The 21130-nt window shown below is 36.8% G+C and overlaps 3 protein-coding genes across 3 annotated transcripts; 1 reads left to right on the forward strand and 2 right to left on the reverse strand.

The window, feature by feature from the left end:
• On the forward strand, positions 1 to 1129 carry LOC125196954 (transcription factor MYB36-like). The gene is made up of 3 exons (XM_048095621.1): positions 1 to 175; positions 237 to 366; positions 488 to 1129. The coding sequence occupies exons 1-3, from the start codon at positions 40 to 42 to the stop codon at positions 966 to 968; spliced, it is 747 nt and encodes a 248-aa protein (XP_047951578.1). The 5' UTR covers positions 1 to 39; the 3' UTR covers positions 969 to 1129.
• Positions 1130 to 2270: 1141 nt separating this feature from the next.
• LOC125197084 (pathogenesis-related protein PR-1-like) lies at positions 2271 to 2953 on the reverse strand. Its single transcript, XM_048095784.1, has one exon. It carries the CDS (start codon positions 2944 to 2946, stop codon positions 2395 to 2397), a length of 552 nt encoding a protein of 183 aa, XP_047951741.1. The 5' UTR covers positions 2947 to 2953; the 3' UTR covers positions 2271 to 2394.
• Positions 2954 to 10101: 7148 nt separating this feature from the next.
• LOC125196654 (pathogenesis-related protein PR-1-like) lies at positions 10102 to 11044 on the reverse strand. The gene has a single exon (XM_048095251.1). It carries the CDS (start codon positions 10884 to 10886, stop codon positions 10404 to 10406), a length of 483 nt encoding a protein of 160 aa, XP_047951208.1. The 5' UTR covers positions 10887 to 11044; the 3' UTR covers positions 10102 to 10403.
• Positions 11045 to 21130: the final 10086 nt, after the last annotated feature.

Below are 21130 nucleotides of genomic sequence, written 5' to 3' on the forward strand. Positions count from 1 at the left end.
TCCATTTGAATAAATTGAGAAGAAACAAACACTTAAAAGATGGGGAGAGCTCCATGCTGCGACAAAGCCAATGTGAAGAAGGGACCATGGTCTCCTGAAGAGGATTTTAAACTAAAATCATACATAGATCAATACGGCACCGGAAACAACTGGATTGCTCTCCCACATAAAATCGGTATGTATATATAATATATGTAGAGATATGATTGAAATGAATTAATGATGGTGAAATGCAGGCTTGAAGAGATGTGGGAAGAGTTGCAGGCTGAGATGGCTGAATTACTTGAGGCCTAACATCAAGCATGGCGGATTCACCGAGGAAGAAGATAATATCATTTGCAGCCTCTACATCAGCATTGGCACCAAGTCTCTCTCTTGTCCTTTTGCAATTGTCTTCTATTCTTATGTTTCAATTAAGATTATGAATCTAATTATTCTCTTTCTTGTGAGTAATTGAAAATTAAACAACTAAGTAATTCTACACCAGGTGGTCTATAATCGCGGCTCAGTTGCCAGGGAGGACAGACAACGACATCAAGAACTACTGGAACACGCGACTAAAGAAGAAACTCCTTGGCCGCCACATGAGGAAGTCGTCTAGCTCTAGCATACCGGCCTTCGATATGCATAACCTGAGCAGCTCAGCCCTGGAGAGGCTGCAGCTCCACATGCAGCTGCAGTCCCTCCAATACCCTTTCTCTCTCTACAACAATCACAATCCACACTTGAATCTCACGAACCAAATTGCCGCTCCTGCTCCCGGACAAGAAGATTCGTTGAAGATTCCGTTTCCGGGATGTGAGATGGTGGAGCAGAATCCTCTCGTACTCAACGATAAATATTGCGGTTTTGCTGTAGATAATCTTAAGAAAGTTGAAGATGAGTTGGATTGTTTTAAGGAAATGAGTGATAATCTTGCATGGTGGTGTAACGAATTCGAGCTCAACGCCGGTTATTCGCCAATCTGAACACTTGTATACCTTAATTTGTTCTCACGTAGATCTGCCACCTGTACTCTTGTAGCATAGGGGTTGGGTTTGTTTAGTTCATAAACGAGGGGGAATATGGTGTTGTATATTGTTGTGAAATGTTTGTTTAGGGAAAGTCAATAAACGTTACATATGCATGATTTCCATTTTTTTCATTTCTATAATCAAATTTAGCGTGAACATATAAATTTAGCATAAATATAGAAATTTCCTTTAAAATCAAATTATGCATTTTTTTTATGTTAAAATGACTTAAATGTGTGTGAATTGTGCATCATGTTTAAATTTCGCTTGTATGCTGTAAATTTTATGATTCAAACCATCCATTCTTCACCAAATAAAAATAAAATATAAATTATTTTCTCTATATATTTTATCACTAATTGTACTCACTCGATCATTGATTCCATATAATAATATTAATATCTTTTTTATGACCTAGTGTAATGAACAAGTCTAACAAGCAGCCTTTAATTAAGGCCATGTAAAAGATAATGGGCCTAATTATATCGCAATCGCAACCCACTATGGCGGATGACCCTCAAAACAAAAGCGGTCCAGAAAGCATTACATTTCGTACATCAATTCATTTGTATTTTTGTTCTGAAATATACAATACATTTATATTAGTTTGGATCGCTTCCTATGGAAAAATACACAACAGAGATGATGTGCGAATCTAAATCACTCATTTGTAAATAAAAATATAATAATATAACTTGATAAAAATCATTAAAGGATGGAGATATGCATAGCATCACTTGCTGTGCATTTTGCCGCAACATGGGATCCAAATGTAAACAATAGCCTTATTAGTAGTATATTCACAGTTAATTATACTAGCATTAAGATATAGGTGCTATATTTTTTACAGTTAATTTTAATAAACGCCATTGTATTTTAAAATTTACTTCCCAAAAGTAGATTACCATATATCAAACGGCGCAATCTAGAGCCCACGTATAATTAAACTGCCCGATATATAAATAATAAATTGACCAGCTAGACCGAAATCAATTCATATTTATTTGATTACGAGTCATGTTTGATAAACATTCTTCATTTACCTGAACTTGGAAAATTAATTTTTGTAGATGCCCATGACAACATAGTGACTGAAACGAGTCCAAATTCCACCAAACTATCTTACACAAATTTGTACACGTCATGAGACCTTAAACAAGATTTCACACATCAATTTTATTTTTCCGATCCCGTGTTCCGATACTAGACAAAGTTATTCACTGAGTGATTATTCAGTTTGTTAGATTAATTTACGACTATAACTAATTATCGCATCTAGTATTGAGTAGTGAGATTCAATCTCATGAACCAAACACAATACATATTTAATCTTGGGATATAATCTTGCAAACCGAACCTCCCATTAGACTTTTTTTCACTATCAATAAGGCCTCTCGCCGACATAATTCCCGGGTGGGGAGTAATTACAAGTAATGAACACATCTCCGCCGTCGCAAACAACTCGAGCGCACCCGATCTTCCTCGTACTGCCCCACACAATCTGCGTGTAATGGCCGCACATCTCGCCGGCGGCGCAGCTGTTAGTGTCGTAATCGTAGTACTTCTCCTCATCGGCCCACGCACCCACGGCGTCCATGGCCGTCCACGCCTGCCCGCTGCCCCAGTATATGTTCTCGCCCAGCGTGAACCCGCCATCCGGGAACGAGTGCTCCACCGCGCAGTCACGCCGCCGCTGCCCGGCCCACCACGCCGCGTAACGGGCAAGCTCCGAGTCCCAGCGTAAGGGCAGCTGCATTTTCCTTGCCCGCACTAAGTTGTGCCCGTACAAGAATTGTATGGCGTCTCCCACGCAGTTCCAGCACAGGCCTTGCGACATTCGGTATATCGTCTCGTTGCTCGGCGGCTTCCCGGCGGCCGCGGGAGGCGTGGCGTTGGACAGGGTGGTTATGCTGATCAAGAGGAAAAGAAGCATGGTGTGCTTCATTTTATTGATTTTGAAAATAGGATGGTTGGCACCACTTATATATATAAGTGGTAGTGTCACGTATCTTTTGTGATCAATGATTGTCTACTGTATGTGAGCATTATTTTTTGTGTGTTTATTTCAATTCTAAAATTCTACTCCACTAATTACTTTATCGTAAAATATCATTGGTGTACCTAATTGATATTTTTAAAATTCAAAAAGTTAATTTTGTAAATTATTAAAAAATCAGTATACATATGATTGATTACTTTATTATTCTATTATACTGGAGTATTTTATATGGAAAAAAACAAATCCAACAATGAATGTGTGTATAAAATTGAGTTTCAAATGATAATTCATAATCTATTAGAATCCAAATAAATACTCCCTCCGTTATCATAAAAATATGGGCATTTAAAATGGCATGAGAATTAATGCACACACTTGGTATAGAGTAAGAAAGATAATTGGTAAAGTAAGAGAGATGATGACAAGAGTAACTAGAGTAGTGTTAGTGGATAGTGAGATCAACATTATTATTAGTGTTTAATGAGTTGTAATGGTGGATCCTAGTGGTATAAGTTGTAAATAAATTGATGTATACAGATAATGAGTTGGGGATAATTTTCCATAAATGAAAATATACATATTTCTTTGGAACGGAGGGAGTATGGATTATTAATTTTTTTATATGACTGATGAGTTGTGCTCGCTAAAGATGTTCACTCAACGTTAACGGCATATCCATCAATTCATAAAATAAGTTTGAGATGATAATTGAGTCGATATGATTGGAATTGATCATGCATGTGAATGTTATCTATAAGGAATTTTTTATAATTAAAGAATAAGAAAGAGTGGTATTGATATGGACCATGCATTTGCATGAGAGGTGGGGTAGATGGCCAAATAATGAGTTCGAATTTAGGAAGTTTGATGCAAGAAATGTATGGTGTTGGTGGAGAGAGCAATATCATAGATTATGGGGGTGCAAGGGACAAACTATGTTATTAGGTCTCGTGAAGAGGAGCCATGGCCGATCAATTGTACCCGTGAATTCACGTGGCCAGGGTATATATCCACTCCATGTCTTACGCGTCCTATTTTTATTATCATGTTATCTTGTGGGATAAATGAGATGATGATGCATACGTCCATTCTATGGAACAGTTCGCTATTTCAAAACCGCGATCTACATGTTGTCAAAACGGTGTTTTAACATGTGACACTAGCGAGCACTCGGGTGCTAGCTAGCACATAACAAAATATCGTGGTACTGGTGCTAGCGAAATACCTCACATTTCTTTGTCTTGAAATTTCAATAGAACTCCCTAGAAACGTGTGGAATTTAGCGAGCGTGTCGGTTCTTGCAAATTATAAACACATATATAAATAAAATAGTTAAAGTGGAGAGAGAACACCGTTTAATATTGGAGAAGGACCAGAATACTCGGTTCTGATCTTTTTGTCTCTATAAAATCAGTGATTTTTATTGAGGAACCTCATGTGGCAATCAAACCAAGTGGCTTTTTTTATCCATGCTTCAATGAGAAAGTTTATGAGTCCTCCACGCATACGGACATGCACGGTCCCAGACGTACTCTGTCCCTATGACATTGAATATGTGGAGAAGTGACTATTAGTCCACATCAACGTTGCGCGTAATTGAAAGTTTTATTTATTTGATATATATGTATAAGAAGGAATTTTACATCATATAAAGTATAAACTAATGGTATAAAATTTAGAGATAAATATAAACAATTCAACTCTTTACCAACAAATTTGAATATGGTGGAAATACATGAACTTTTTATCATGTAGTCAATTTTTTAAAAAAAAATGAATTTTGGTCAAACTGAATTCAAGGTTGTATATTAGAATGTCCAAAAAAATGCCGTCTCTTCTAGGTCTGGAGTGACATGTGAAAATGTCTAACTAATGAGTCCAATCCGGGCCTGATATGTTTCAAGTATGGGTTGGGCTTGGTCAGGCCCGTACCGGGCCTAGGTCATGTTGGCTTAGGTCGGTCCAGCCCAATTGGAAACTATACCTAAAATTCAGTTGTTCTAAGTGTCAACTTGGCATTTCTTGATTCAGAAACAAAAAAAGAGATGTGTGTTATCGAAGGTTTCAAGGTTGTAGAATTCGTCGGATGTGACATTTGTCATAGAGTCTGGGCGTGTTCTGCATGCCATTGCATGGATTGGGCTATAACTTTATATGCATGCAATCGGCTTAAACTTGGGCACCGAGGAAAATAGTACATCTTCTTGAATGGACTACTGCCATTACCCATGAATCTGTCCTAGCCATAAACTTTGCATTCTTTTCTATTCTCATCTATTCTGAAATAGATTATGCACCTTGAAGCAGCTGGGTTTAGACTGTGTGCACAGTAAGGAATATCAAGCTCCCTAGATCCAGCGAATCCACTAGATCACAGGGTCTAGGAACTCACAGATCGTCGAAAGATCTCGGTCGTCGGACACACAGAATACCTCTTCAAAACCCTCAACCACGTATACTAAAATTAGTACAGGGAAGTAGGGATCGATCCCACAGAGATGAATGCGCAATTAAACATGTTCAAGGATTAGGGACTATTTTTGGGTTGGCTGCTGCCACGCAATTTGGGTTGAGGAAATTAAACTAGACTTGGTGTTGAAATCTGCTATGCTAACAACTAGATCTAGACAAACAGGAAAATTGCATTTTACTGGAACAGCGGGACAATCACTAGATCTAAGAAACTATTCCCTAAATTACCTAGACCTGGGAAAACAACTGACGGTGGGGACCATTTACTGAAAAGGTAAAATACGGATGAAAAGCTGAAAAACAACGAACTAAAGTACTAACTAACAACGACATCATCTTCTCCAACAATTAGCATGAAACATCCAGTAAAAACAGAGATAGGACGTAAATCGAAACAAGCAGACTGGATTTTAAGCAACAAAGTCGAAGAACAATTAAACCAAAGCAGATCTGCGAGTACTAGACGAAGTAAAATGAAAAGAGAGCAGAAAATTCATAATCCATGCACAACTCAGTTTCCCCTATTCAGATCCACACTTCGGATGCTAAATCCACTCCGGATCCGAGCATCCAAAACAAACTTCGTCCTAATTTATGTCCATAGCTACAGATTCGCCGATCAATCACCGATCAACAACAACAACACAGATCCACAACCTATTTCCCAGATCAAGTACAGAAACATCCAAAACAGAGAATAACATTCAACTTCTGAAATTAAACCTCAAAAGCACAGAATCAACGTAAATCAACACAAACTAAACACCATCATGACATAAACTAAATGCATAGATAATCGGTAAGTAGCCAACAACCAATCGACTTCGGAAACGTTGAAGTTCGACAGAATAAGAGTGCAAAAACTGAATGTAAACTGATCGTATCTTCGCCCTCCGTGAGGACGGTGTTACCACTAACTTTCTCCGAAGATGAAACCCTAACTACCCCAGAACTCCCATTTTTCCCAAGTGCGTGTAAGTGTGTGAGCTGAGAGCAAAATCATGTATATGTCGTGTGCTGCATGCTCCTCTATATATAGGCGTGGAAGTGGGTCCAGCAGGGTATGAATAGTCTTCGTTATCCTCAGCTTTTGACTCCCTTCGTCCAGCCATTTTTCTCTTCAACTCTGCTCACTTTCCTTCGCTAGTCCATTGCCTCCAGCTCTTCCTGGATCTAGCGATTTCCTTCACACACCTGGCTTAAAAACTGCGTTAGACCCAGTAAAATAAAGTGTTTTTCACCACATAACCGATGCATGAAATTAGCCTTATCACACCTTTTCATGTAACAACGTATCTTAAAAACATATGTATTTATTCTTGCACATATAGAAACTATTAGGAATATAGTTTGGTTTCGGTATATGCTCCCTCCTAAACTGGCATAATTCATCAACAATTCGTTGAGACATTTGATGTTCAGAATTCATAGTCATTACTAGAGCATTTGTTGACAGCTCAAAATAATCACACTCTACCGATAATCGAAATACACCATTCTAACAAATTATAGAATTGTTGCGACTCGTTAATGGGAGATTTTAGCATGTATGTAGGCAGAACGTGTTATAAAGGCTCGTGACTAATTTCTTGTCCCCATGCATTGTGCACTACATACTGGCATTGATTCGATCGTGGATCAAAATGCATGGATTTGTCTGTCTAATTGAGTTGGACGACGCTTCACATTGTAATGATCACAATCATAGTAATTTCTTGTAAACCTCATCTCCACAAGATGCTCAATCACCGTATTTGTAGCTAGTAATTTATTATTATCACAACGTGCAAATGGACTTTTAATTTTCGAATCATCCATTTTAGAGTGATATTGTACAACAAAATTTATACACTATACTAATCCCTCAATAAAATCATGATTGATTTCCAGGTAGAAAATTTTCGCTCATACATCCATTATTTATTCATTTCATTATCCCATCGAGCAAAAATAATATAAATCAAACCGAATATTATAACATTTTGAACTATTTAAACAATAAATATAGAAGTATAACTAATAAATATAAGTGTAACTTTAAAATGGCAAGTCGGGTTGACCATGGGGGTAAGGAAACACTTCCAAATTGAAGAAATCGTAGGAACGAAAATGGAAGAAGAAAAAATGGGATGACGGAAAAATGAGAAAGAAGAAACAGGTCCCGCATAAGAACGCCAGATTTTGTGAGCACTGACGCATGTGCTCAGAAATTTCAAAGATCCCTTTAATTGTCCAGGAAAATTATCTGGCATATTGATAAATATAGTGCATGTTTTTAATGTCTAGCTTTGGCTTGTTTTAATTGTGATGCATGTGTACAATTGAGTATATTAACGTGTTAGTTGAGAAATGATAGAAAAAGAGTTAAAAATGAGCAATAAGATCGAATTTGAATTCAGACCCACCAGAGCAAGCCAACGGTCCGCCGAGCAAGCACCCGAGATTCCACGTTGAAGTCAGCAGTTTGGACTTCAACTCAGCGGTCCGTTGAGATTGATGGGCATCGCAATTTGACATAATTCGAGCCAAGAATTACCTTTTGAGGCTAGAATTGTTACCTAATCAGAAAATTAGTCTCCAAGTTTATGAATATTGTTCAACATTCATCATTGAAAGGGATCCATGTGCTTTACATCTTAGTCCAGTCAATAGTTCTAAATTCCTCAATCTCTAACATAGTTTACATTCGTCCACCTTCCATCTGGAAGCTATGATCAAGTGATCATAAAAGAAGACTGAAGATTTCACGCAAAACGGGGGGAGTATAAAACATTAATTTATTAATCTCATACTTTATACTTTGTCACTAACATATTTGTGGTCTTCATACTTTAGAGATATTGTCACGTATGTTTAAACTTTAATGTAATACTCCCTCCGTTCCATAGTAATGGAGGCGTTTCTTTTCGGCACTGGGATTAAGAAAAAATGTGTTAGGTGAGTTAAATAAAGGTAGAGTAGAGTAAAAGATGAAAAAGGTAGAGAGATGGAGAGAGAATAAAGTAAGAGAGAGTAAAGTAGGTGTGAAAAAATGTGTTGACTTTTACTAAAAAGGGAAATGAACTCTATTAATATGGAACGTATTGAAATGGCAAAATGACTCTATTACTATGAAACGGAGGGAGTATTGTTAAAAGGACTTGGCAAAATTCTGATTTTGGCGATATCTACGATAGAGCTCCTAGATCGTGGAGTTTTATATTTATTTTAATGTGTACCATTTTATTAAGTCGGCGTAACGAGGCGGGTAACGGCATCGCGCACGCGTGTGGGCATTGCAGCCCATTTTTGTGCACATTAATTGTTACAAGTTTAACGAAGGCTCTAAGACCAATATGTGATTGATTAAGACACATGTCAGTTTAATCTCATAGCTCCTCTCATAAACTCCATATAGTGACCAAATTTAAACGGTTATTTCTTACTCACTTAGAATTGATTTAGTAAACAATGAATATACCACTATTGACTACTCGGATAGTAGATAGATTCTATATCATTTAATTTTATAAATTAAATATTCCGTATTTTATACTATCCATTCAAAATGTTTTGATCGGACTTAGATTCCAACAGTCATTTGATACAAATTGATTAATATAGGTTTCAAGTCAAAAAATACAAATACATACTACCTCCGTTTTTTAAAAATAGCAACTCTTTCCTTTTTAGCCCGTTCCTTAAAAGTAGCAACTTTCAAACTTTCCACTTTAGAAAATTTTTACACCCCTAATAAAGTGGACCCCATCATCTACTAACATTAATTTCATTACTTTTTTCTCTCTCTCTCTTACTTTACTAATTTTTCTCTCTATCTCTCTTACTTTACCTCTCTATCTCTCTTACTTTACCAAATTATGCATTAAAACCCGTGCCGTTTCAAACCTCCCTATTTTTAAAAAACGGAGGTAGTAAAAAAGAAGTTACAAAATAGTACTCCCTCTGTCCCCGATTAAGAGTCACACTTTTCCATTTCGGTCCGTCCCCAATTAAGAGTCACACTTCATTTTTACCATAAATAGTAAGTAGGTCTCACATTCCACTAACTCAATTCACACACATTTTATTATAAAAACAATATAAAAAAATGGGTCCCACATTCCACTAACTTTTTCAACCAATTTTACTTTACATTTCTTAAAACTAGTGTCGGTCAAAGTGTGACTCTTAATCGGGGATGAAAGGAATAGTATAAAAATCATTATAGAGATATATATTGATATTTTAAAATGCGAAGACCGTAAAGTGCATATAACAAAATAAAATATACTCCATCTGCATTTACCTCTCTACTGAAATAAAGGATGTTTATGTTAACATATACTCCTACGGGGTGGTGGTTAACATTAGGGAGTACGACACACTATTCAAGTAAAAGTAGTCACACATGCTATAGTATATACTCCCTCCATTCCATAGTAACGGATACGTTTCTTTTTGGTACGGAGATTAAGAAAAAATTGTGTTAGGTGAGTTAAGTAAAGGAAGAATAAAGTGGAAAATGAAAAAAAGTAGAGAGATGAAGAGAGAAAAAAGTAAAAGAGAGTACAGTAGGGGTGAAAAAATGTGTTACTTTTACTAAAAAAAGGAAATGACCCTATTACTATAGAACGTACTAAAATGAAAAAATGACTCCATTACTATGGAACGGAGGTAGTAACGTCTACCCAACTAAAAGTCAAACATTATAGTTTTCAAAGATGAAGGATGTACCGACTTAATTATCATATCACCATTCGTCTCCGTTTCTCTATTTTTTGCGATACACCTCATTAGTAGCGCTATGTCCTATATACATAGTTACAAACCACCCAAAAAAGTTTAAAAATTACAAACTATATATATGTATTATAGTATTAATTAAAAATCATATATATATATACCACAGTATAGTTTAGCGTAATTACTAATGAGGTTAACTAATAAGGCCTCTCTCCAACGTAATTCCCCGGCGGATCGTAGTTGCAAATGACGAAAACACCCTTCCCTCCGTCGCACACCACTTTGGCGCAACCCATCCTCGTCGTCTCCCGCCACACAATCTGCGTGTAATGCCCGCACTGCTGCCCGTCCGCGCACGAATTCGACTTGTAGCTGTACTGCCGCCGCTCTGCCACCCAGTCCGCCGCCGCCTCCGCCGCCGTCCACGCGCCCCCGCTCCCCCAGAAGATGTTCTCCCCGTACGGCCCCCCCGAGTGACGCAGCTCGCAGTCCCCGCGCCGCCGCCGCGCGTACACCGCCGCGTACCGCGCTATCCTCCGGTCCCACGCCAGCGGCCGCAGCCCCAGCGCCGCCCTGGCCGCGTTCTGCACGGCCAGGAACTGGCTCTTGGACGACGCGGCCGCGGCATTGGCCGGGATCAGGACGAGGATGAGGACGACGACGACGAAAAGCGTCTTCATGTTAAATAAATTTGATATATGTAGCGAAATCTTATTTGGGAGAGGTATATTTATAGGATTACGTTGTATTTGGCGAAGCCATTTATAAGAGTAGTTGAATTTATGGTGTTAGTTAAAAGTGAAGTGTGTGTAGCTAGTGTGTGTTTTTGTGGGGTGGCATCCATCCATGTTAGGTAATGATTGTCACATTGGTGAGGCCATGATATTCGGCCGACTAATTTTTCTTAGTATTTCTCATTATTAATGATTGATAATTGGAATAATGTTTTATTTTCATTATTTTATGAATTTGGGGCAATGTTATAGTCCCCTATTCTAGTTTCATTATTAATTCAAAAAAAGGTTATACTATTTAAAGTCAATTCAAGTAGTAGTATAGTTATATCTTTGGGAGCAAATAACTAGCTAGTGCATGTGATGGTAATATGTGTTTGTGCATATAAGAGTAAAACAGTTGACCACAAAATAATTTAATGCAAATAATATGTTGGTAGTAGCATTTATTGCAAAGAAATTGAATGAAATTGGTGTAGGAGTTTAAACCAAAGCTATAATGGGAGCGGTAGAGGCTACAGTTTGCCACAAAAAGGTGATCCGATAAGTCTCTATTTGTCGCAGACCACATCACATGCTCACATGAGGACTAAAATCAAATTAGGTTTACAACTTGCATTTTCATCCAACTTTATTTTAAAGTTTTCTATAAGATACGACAACATGCTATTGACCGCATTGTATACTTATATTAGTTTTAATTTAATATCAATGTGGCATTACAATTTTACAATCCCAAATTACAACATATGGTATTTGCTTATATTAGTTTTAATTTAATATCAATGTGGCATTACGATTTTACAATCCCAAATTACAACATAATGAACATATGGTATATAGTATGCCGTGGATAATGACCGTAGCATGTATTTTAATTAAGAATATAAGTATAAGTATTATTTTGTTACTGGCCTATGATGACTCAAATCTTCGACTTATTAAATGGGATAGAATCATCTTATCAACTAAGTTTCTTATCAACTAAGTTGCGTTTGAATATTTATTCGCGTAAAATCTTTTGTTTACTGTATGAGTATACTATTAATATATTTGTATAATAACTTTTGTAGTATACTATTTTAAAGTACTAATTTTCCAAAACAATAATTTCACAGAATATGTTTATTCACATAATCCCTCGTCCCACCACGTGGCTCATTTTAATATACAACTATTTACTTTAATTAAAGGTGTTTGAAACAAAACAAAACAAATTAACCAATGCCCCCATCACAAATAAATAAAATAAAAAATTAGTCACTAAATTAATATGTAAAATCTACTCCCTCCGTTCCATAGTAATAAGGGCGTTTTTCCATTTCCGTCCGTTCCATAGTAATAGAGTCATTTCCCTTTTTAGTAAAAGTTAACACATTTTTCCACACCTACTTTACTCTCTCTTACTTTTTTCTCTCTTCATCTCTCTACCTTTTTTATTTTCCACTTTATTCTCTCTTTACTTAACTCACCTAACACAATTTTTCTTAATCTCTGTGCCGAAAAGTTTTGCCTCCATTACTATGGAACGGAGGGAGTACTACATATATCATAAATTATACAAAATAATAAATCTAACTCACTTTATTTCTATATTATTTACTCCATATATAAAACAAGTTTATAAAAAATCATTTAGCCCATAGACCAGTTCGATTATCAAATAACACTGTACACACTACAATGTCAGTTGCATTAAGCAAATTTGGCACGTGACGATCAATCATTTAATGAGAGTAATTTTCAATTTTGCATAAACATATTAATATTTCTGACTGATCCTGAGATTTTGCAGGGATTTCGTTTAATATTTGATCAAGGATTACTTAAATCAATTGTTTTTTTTCTTGTAACCCAAGTGATATCTTGATCGTACCTTGTTTATCAATTTATTGGTTCGTTGAATCACGAATGTATAATTTCAAATAATGTCCATATATTATTCTAAAATAAATCTTTCAAAACTTTCGAACATGAATCGTAATAATTTTCGTGCATATTTTACACTTCGAACCATTTTTTTGACATTAGAAGAGAGGGTGTAAGTCTTTGTAAGTAGATTTGAAACATATTGAAATATAAAATGCGCAAGAAATATGAAGTAGTAGCATTTTAGATAAAGGTAACCGTAATTATCGCTTAATACGTAAGTATTAGTAGATGAAAAATTGAAAAAATTGGAGCTTTCTCATACCTTTCGCCTACATTTGCGGAACGTGATTATATATGATTATTCCCCTAATAATTCATCACCACTAGTCTCGTCAAAGCTTAAATTATTATTTTGCATATACACATACAATAATAAAATAAAATTATAGTAAAAAATGTATGAGTATAATTATTGAAGTGGATCACATTAGAATTTATGTATGATTTGACTTTTTTTTTTATTATTATTACTATGTGACTGTTGACATTATAACAAATTATGAGATCTTTTGCGTGCTTAGTTGTCAAGCATTTGGCCTTTTTCAATTTAGTTAAGCTTGCGCTACTAAGTAATTGTGGCTTTGATTTTAAGTTATCATAAGTTCATACCGCTTCTAGTTTAATTATTATTGAATAAATACAAACAACACTTTTTAACTGTAGATTCAAACTTGTGATCTTACAAGAGTGGAAATTGTTGAATGTAGGGATGATACTATTAGTGGTAAACTAGAAAAAAATGTTGGTAGAGATACTCAACTAACTAGTCATAAAATGCAAACTTTATATATTTATAAACTTCAAACTCTTTAATATAATGACAACACAGTATCAACTCAATGTTAACACAATGTAAAATTTCAAGTTTCTGATGTCAATACAATGTCAACACGGTGTCAACCGTTGATGCTGTGTTGATATTTTTTATTGATATTTTCTAAGAGTCCAGATCATAGTTTGGAGTTTCTACAATATTTAGAGTTTGCATTTGATTACAACTCTCTATATATATACGGAGTATAATATATAGATAGTGGGGAATTTAGGGTTTTTATGATGGGTCCAAATGTCAATTGTAGGGTGTTTACAATACCAATATCACATAAAGTAATTGCAGTATTAACCCAAGGGGTGTGGTCGAGTGGAGGGATCGATCTCTGCCTTTGGGTATGGAGCATCTTTAAATCCTTAGGTCAGTTGTTCCACCCATTGAGATGCCTACGAATCAGGGGGGAAATAATCACTAGGCTTACTGGTGGATACCCTTGGTAATTATAAAAAAAACAAGTAATTGTAGTATTAGTGGTAAAAGCAAAGTCAACCTGGAAAAATAAAAGTTGCGGCCTCATAATTGCTACTCTCTCTCCCTCTGTCCCATTAGAAATGAAACGTTGTCCTTTTTGAGATGTCCATTAAAAATGAAACGTTTCCTAAAATGGAAACAACATCATCTCTATTTTTCCATCTCTCTTACTTTACTCTCTCTTGAAAGTTTTGGTGCAGAAGCAATAAAGTAAAATAAACTCATAGCTAAAATAGAATTGTAGTGTGACTAATTCAAATTCTGGAATCATGACCATAACGTTCTCAGCTATGTTATATATAAAACCACAAGCAAATAGATAAAGATTCTAGCCTAACAAACTACAGTTAGTGCAACCAATAGAAAATCAACACTGCATTAGATCTCTTGGACCACATGCCACGTGCTCTTCATTCTTTCCTTTGTTTTGTTTGCAAAGTGGTCCAAGGAGTATATCCTTCCAGCTTATGAGAGATGATGCCACGTCTCTTGGTGTAGCACTTCCTGTATTGGACTCATTGCTAATGTATGAATCTGCATGGGCATCCTTGTTAGCAACACATATGTTAACACATCCCCTCAATTTGAGAGGTGCGAGAACAAATTCCCAATTTTTTTATGGGCCTCGAGAAGAATTGCTGACTCAGTTGTTTGGTTAAAATATCCGCGACTTGGTCAATGGATGGAACATGTATGAGATCTATCTCCTTTGCTGCAACCTTATCTCTAATAAAATGAATATTTAACTCAATATGTTTAGTTCTTGAATGTAGAATTGGATTGGAGGCCAAAACAATTGTGCTCAAATCATCTACCCGAACAATGAGTGATCCTTGAATTGGAATACGCAACTCCTTTAACAATGACTTGATCCATGTTATTTCACAGACCACAGTAGCTAAACTCCTGTACTCTGCCTCAATACTTGACCGAGATAAGACCTTTTGTTTCTTTGCACATCAAGAAACAAGGTTATCCCCAAAATAAACGCATATCTAGATGTTGATCTTCTGTCATCAATGTCGGAAGCCAATCAGAATCTGAAAATCCAGTTAGCCCCTTAAGTATCTTAAAATCCATTTCACAGCTTTCCAATGAGATTCCAAAGGACATGCCACAAACTGACTCACCTTGTTAATTGAAAAACTAAGTTCTGGCCTAATAATGGTGACATACTGCAGACCCCTAACTATACTTCTGTATAATTTCCCATCAATCGTAGGCTCTCCTTCTGTCTTGCATAGCTTTAAGTCAGAAACATAGGTGTAGGATGTGGCTTAGCATCAACCATCTTTACTTTGTTTAGTAAATCGATAATGTAGGAAGCTTGGGAAGATGTAGGCCAAGAACAGTTTTTGATACCTCAATCCCAAGAAAATGCTTCACTTTCCCCAAATCTTTCAAAAAAATTTCTTATTCAGCTAATCGACAACTCCAGCAATTCCAGATTGAGTGTTCCCGTGATGAGCATGTCATCAACGTAAAGAAGAAGATAGATAGTTTCTGACTTGGTCTTGATGAAAAAACAGAAAATGATCAGCTTTAGACTGAGTAAAACCAAGACCAATAAAGGTAGACTGCATCATGAGAAACCATGATCTAGAAGCCTGTTTAAGACCATATAAAACTTTATTGAGCTTACAGACCATGCCTGGAGGACCTTGTTCAAACCCAGGGAACTGCTTCATATAAATTTCTTCTTCTAAATCCCCATTAAGAAATGCATTGTTTACATCCAAGTGTTTAATATCCCATCCAAAAGTGACAACAATACTTAGGATAAGCCTAACTGTATTAGGCTTGACAACTGGGCTAAAAGTCTCAAGAAAGTCAAAACCAGCTTCTTGAGACAATCCTTGAGCAACCAATCTAGCTTTATGTATTGCAATAGAACAATCAGCATGTTTTTTGAGTTTAAACACCCAAGTGCAGCCTATCAAATTCTTTCGAGGAGGCAAAAAGTTGAGAGACCAAGTCTTATTCTTAAGGAAGCCATAAACTCTTTTGTCATAGCACACCTCCAAACTGGAATGGCTAGAGCAAACTTTGCAGAGCAAGGTATAATAAGGTGAAGTTCAACATGCTCATTAGAAGAAGTAGCAGCAGTTAAAGTCTTGGGTTTAAAAATTCCATTTTTAGCTCTAGTGATCATATGGACTGCCAGATACGATAGGATGAGATGTAGAAGGTAAATCAGGAGAAAGTGAGATATTAGAATTAGAATAAGAGGAATTAGAGATGATAGGAGATGAAATAGGAGGAGTAGATGAGATAGGAGCAGGGAGTGGGGATAAGACGGGAGCAGGTAGTGGTGAAGATGACTGTGTAGCTGAAAAGGAATTAAGATCATTGTCTGGAGGAGGCGGAGAAGCCCTACGTATTGATGAGAAGAGAGGAAAAGAAGTAGGTGACAGAGTAGATGAATTAGGAGATGATGATAATGAAGATAATGGTGGGGGCATTGATTTATGAGGAAAGACTCATGAAAAGTGATATCCCTAGTTATAATCACCTTTCCAGAACTGAGAAGAGCTTTATAGCCCTTGCGTAAGAGACTATAGCCAAGAAACACAACAGCTTCAGATCTAAAATGAAGCTTGGATTTGTTGGTAGGTCTTAGGTGAGGGTAACAGAGACCACCAAAGGGGTTGAGTGCCAGGTAGTTTGGCTTGGATTTGTGCAGAAGCTCATATGGAGATTTATAGGACAGGACTTGAGATGGAATTCTATTGATAAGATAAACTGCAGTAGCAAAAGCATAATCCAAAAAACCAGAGGAAAGACCTGACTGAGAAAGGAGAGTAAGACCAGTTTTTACAATATGTCTGTGTTTTCTTTCTGCTAGGCCATTTTGCTAAGAGGTATACGGACAAGAGACTCTAAGATGTATTCCCTCAAAGTGTAAATAATCAGTTAAACCTCTATATTCACCTCCCCAATCACTTTGAAGAGACTTCAGTTTACAAGCAAATTGAGTTTCAGCCAGGCATTTGAAGTGTTTGAAAACAGATAATAGTTCATCTTTGATTTTAAGTAGATATAACCAAGTGAAACAGCTATAGTGATCAATGAAATTAACAAAGTATCGAAATCATTTCTGAAAATGATTGGGGCAGCCCCCAGAGGTCAAAATGAATTAGTTCAAGAGATGTATTATGATGTGATGAAGAAGGTGAGTAAGTGATACGCTTGCATTTTGCACTATTTTAAGGTCATTTTGTGGTCCGTTTTTAATGTCAAATTTGCATTACATGTCCATTATTTGCATATATTATCTATTTTGGTATTTTGACATGTTTTGTGAGAAATATGCATATTTGAGCCTAAAAAGGGAGTAAAAACGCGAAGTGGGAAATCAGGAGCTTCTCCGGCGACCGCCGCAACACTTCCGGCGACCGCAGGGGCTCAGAGGTGACAAAGACATGCCCGGCGACCGCCACAAAGAGTCAGAAGCTTCTGGACTGCGCGCGGCGACCGCCGGCCAAGGTGCGGCGGCCCGCCACAAAAATGCGGCGCGCGACAGCTGTCTTTAAACTCAATTTTCCAGCGATCCTAAAGTCCGATCAGGTCTTTATACAGACCATTTTCTTCGTCTTGAACAGAGCTTCAAGATGGTACAAGAATCACCTCAATCGGAGTTCTGTGGAGAGAGTTTTGACCGTTCTACTAAAGTCGCGCAAAGCTGCCAGCTGCAGTGTAGGCGGAAATTTGAAGAAGGAAAGAAGATATTACCTTGTGAAGCCAAATCTTTTCCTTCTACCATGGGGGAACGAAAATTACATCTTTCCTAATGCTTGGAGGAAACTTATTACCAAATTTAAATCCTTCTCAAGCTTATATATACCCCATAACCTCATTCATAGATTCCAACCCTTCCTTAGCCCCCAAAAGGGGAGCTTTCATAGCTCCTCCTCCAACCCTAATTCTTCATCATCTTTTTGCCAATTACTTTCATAGCATAAATTTGAGAGTTCTTCATTGTGCAAGGGGTTGGAGAAAGAAGCAAGAACATCAAGAACGACAAAGATTCAACCTACGAGTTTTATTTGCTTTAGTTTTATGTTCCAATTGTTTTCACTCCAATCTATGTTTTTAGCTTATTCAATTATGTCTAACTAAATTCATAGGATTCATTGGATGTGTTAGTAACTTTTATTGCTTTATACAATTCCTTTTTCTATTTAATATCCGTTTTGTTTTTACTTTGTTTCTTCCCTAAGTAGTTTTGATATTGTAAGATTGAGTGACACAATCTTGTACTCCTCCGTCCCAAGGAAGATGACCCCTTCCTTGGACGACACGAGATTTTATGCAACTTTATTTTGTGTGTTAAGTGGAGAGAGTAAAGTAAGAGAGAGAGAATAAAGTAGAGATAAAGGGGTTTCCATTTTAAGCAATAGGTCATCTTGATTGTGACAAATCAAAAAGAAAAGTGGATCATCTTCAATGGGACGGAGGGAGTATGATTTAATATAGCTTGCTTCATAACTGTGAGAGAGTTCTAGTAAGTTAGATTCACTTAGTAGACGCTACAGTTAGCTTCCCTTAAAACGGCACTGTTAATTGAGAGTGAGGACTTTTCAAGGGTCTTAGGAGCTTTTTGGAGTTACGTGTTAGGATTGACAACCCTAATGTTGTAATCAACGTTTGTATCGCATGAGCATAAGCTAGGTGACTCGTCCTTTCAAAGTATAAACTGTGCTAGGGTATTGTAGTTGGAATTTGTATAACCATAATTGTGAACGCACATCCCTAGAATTCTCTTATCTCTCTTATTTTATCTTTGTGATTTAATTGCATTTAGTTGTTTGATTGCTTTTAATTGTTTTCAGTTTCCAAAGTTTTCATAATTCTCTTGTTTCTCTAGATAGTATTTGACGCTTAGTACATAATAGCCAGTTGCAATTATATTCCCCGTGTTCGATATCCGGTACTGACCTTTAGCTATACTAGATCTACCCTGTATACTTGCAGGTATTTTTAGTGCTAATAAATAGTGCATCAGTAAGGAAGTCTGTGACTCTTTAATGTTCCTTCCACAACTATCATTTTTTGTGGAACCACCTGATCTTCAAAGAGAAAAGGCTCTAAATCAAAAGCTCGAATTGTGGACATCAACTGCTATACTGTGATAAAAAAAGAAAAGAGTGAGATAACATTTTCCTCACCTCCTGAGTTGTCACTTTCAGCCATGATTTGGATAACAAAACAAAAAACAAAAGGAGTATCCAGAACCTAGGCTCTAATACCATGAAAGCTTTGGTGCAAAAGCAATAAAATAAAATGAACTCATAGCTAAAATAGAATTGCAGTGTATGGCTAATTCAAATTCTGGAATCGTGACCATAGTGGTTCTCAGCTATGCTATATATAAAACCACAAGAAAATAGATAAAGATAACAGCCTAACAAACTACAGCTAGTGCAACCAGTAGAAAATCAACACCGCATTAGATCTCTTGGACCACATGCCACGTGCTCTTCATTCTTTCCTTTGTTCTGTTTGCAAAGTGGTCCAAGGAGTATATCCTTCCAGCTTATGAGAGATGATGCCACGTCTCTCGGTGTAGCACTTCCTGTGTTGGACTAATTGCTAATGTATGAATTGCATGAGCATCCTTATTAGCAACACATATGTTAACATCTCTTTAATAACTCACAAAACAACTCTACGTAGAATCCTGTGCCATAAACAAAATGTTTTATACTTAATAAGATGGAGGGAGTGTTAATAACAATCTTTTGTATAACGAGTATCACAACACCAAAGTCATAATTGCTATTAATAACAATCTTTCATACGAGTATCACAACGCCAAAATAAACCGTGCACAAAATTAACAACTAAATCAAACCGGAACCAATATAAGAAGAGAGCAAGCTTAGTAAATACTACTACGACAATGTTAAGCTAGTTTAAGCAAATATGCTATCTTGTAATTGCTCGATGTTTCAGAGCATCAAAACACCAGTAAATTTTGGTGAACCACAAATTGTTCAAACACCAAGTAGGAATAAGAAACTCATTTAACTTCATAAAAATGCACCAATAATAAATGTGAGTGCAAATGGTAAAATTACAGTTTTCTTAAGTCGGAATTGGAGTCACTTCCCCTGCAAGATAATAAACCATTCACATCAGTTCTAACACAGTTGTTATGCAAGTTTAGGGGAATGAAATAAAACACGCATGATGTAAAAAGGAATCCGAACATTCACAGATATCGTAAAAATTTACATACCTATACGACCAATCTTATCTTCATGCCAGAGTGGGCAAGAGCCCCGAGCACCAAGACCAGGGAGGGCTCTTAGTTTGTTGCCACATGTGGCACGTAACTTAATGTGAAAACTGAAAAGCATTGATGTCAAGTTCCTAAGATGTTGTAAATTGATCAATCAAACAAAGAATAAAGTAAAGGCATCACATCATGTTTAATGGGTATCCAGTTTATATTCAAAGGCTTCTAGACTTCAACTTCTCCTACTGTCACAAAAATGGTCCGGCACTACAAAAAAAAAGCGTTGAATAATGACGGAACTAGTGACGGCTGAAGCTACTTGTGATGTGACAGTACAAGTGTAGTGTGTGTGCAGTGTTGCGATATTCAAATAAGGCAGGTTCCCCAGATCCAGCAAGTCCACTAGATCACTTGGTCTAGGAACTCGTAGGTTGTGCGAAATCCCGGTCGTCGGACACACAAGTACTTCCCCGCTTCAAAAACCCTCAACCACTTTACTAAACCTAGTATAGGGAAGTAGGGATCGATCCCACAGAGAAGGATGCGTAAGACTCGTAATCAAGGATTTGGGAGTATTTTTGGTGTTGGCTGCTGCCACGCATTTTCTTGGGTTGAGGAAAATTAAAATTAACTTGACTTGGGAATATTAGAAAGAAACTTAACCTAACAGCTAGACCTAGGAGATAATTCTACGGTGGGACCACATCTAAGAAA

This window comes from Salvia hispanica, chromosome 6 (genome assembly GCF_023119035.1).
Source record: "Salvia hispanica cultivar TCC Black 2014 chromosome 6, UniMelb_Shisp_WGS_1.0, whole genome shotgun sequence".
Classification (NCBI taxonomy): Eukaryota; Viridiplantae; Streptophyta; class Magnoliopsida; order Lamiales; family Lamiaceae; genus Salvia; species Salvia hispanica.

What these genes read in the sequence shown, in the direction of transcription:
- LOC125196954 (XM_048095621.1), top strand. Translation starts at nt 40, where the DNA reads ATGGGGAGAGCTCCATGCTGCGACAAAGCCAATGTGAAGAAGGGACCA. An exon ending in TGCTCTCCCACATAAAATCG is followed by an intron (nt 176 to 236) that starts GTATGTATATAT and finishes GGTGAAATGCAG; the next exon opens with GCTTGAAGAGATGTGGGAAG. An exon ending in TACATCAGCATTGGCACCAA is followed by an intron (nt 367 to 487) that starts GTCTCTCTCTTG and finishes ATTCTACACCAG; the next exon opens with GTGGTCTATAATCGCGGCTC.
- LOC125196654 (XM_048095251.1), bottom strand. Translation starts at nt 10,886, where the DNA reads ATGAAGACGCTTTTCGTCGTCGTCGTCCTCATCCTCGTCCTGATCCCG.
- LOC125197084 (XM_048095784.1), bottom strand. Translation starts at nt 2,946, where the DNA reads ATGCTTCTTTTCCTCTTGATCAGCATAACCACCCTGTCCAACGCCACG.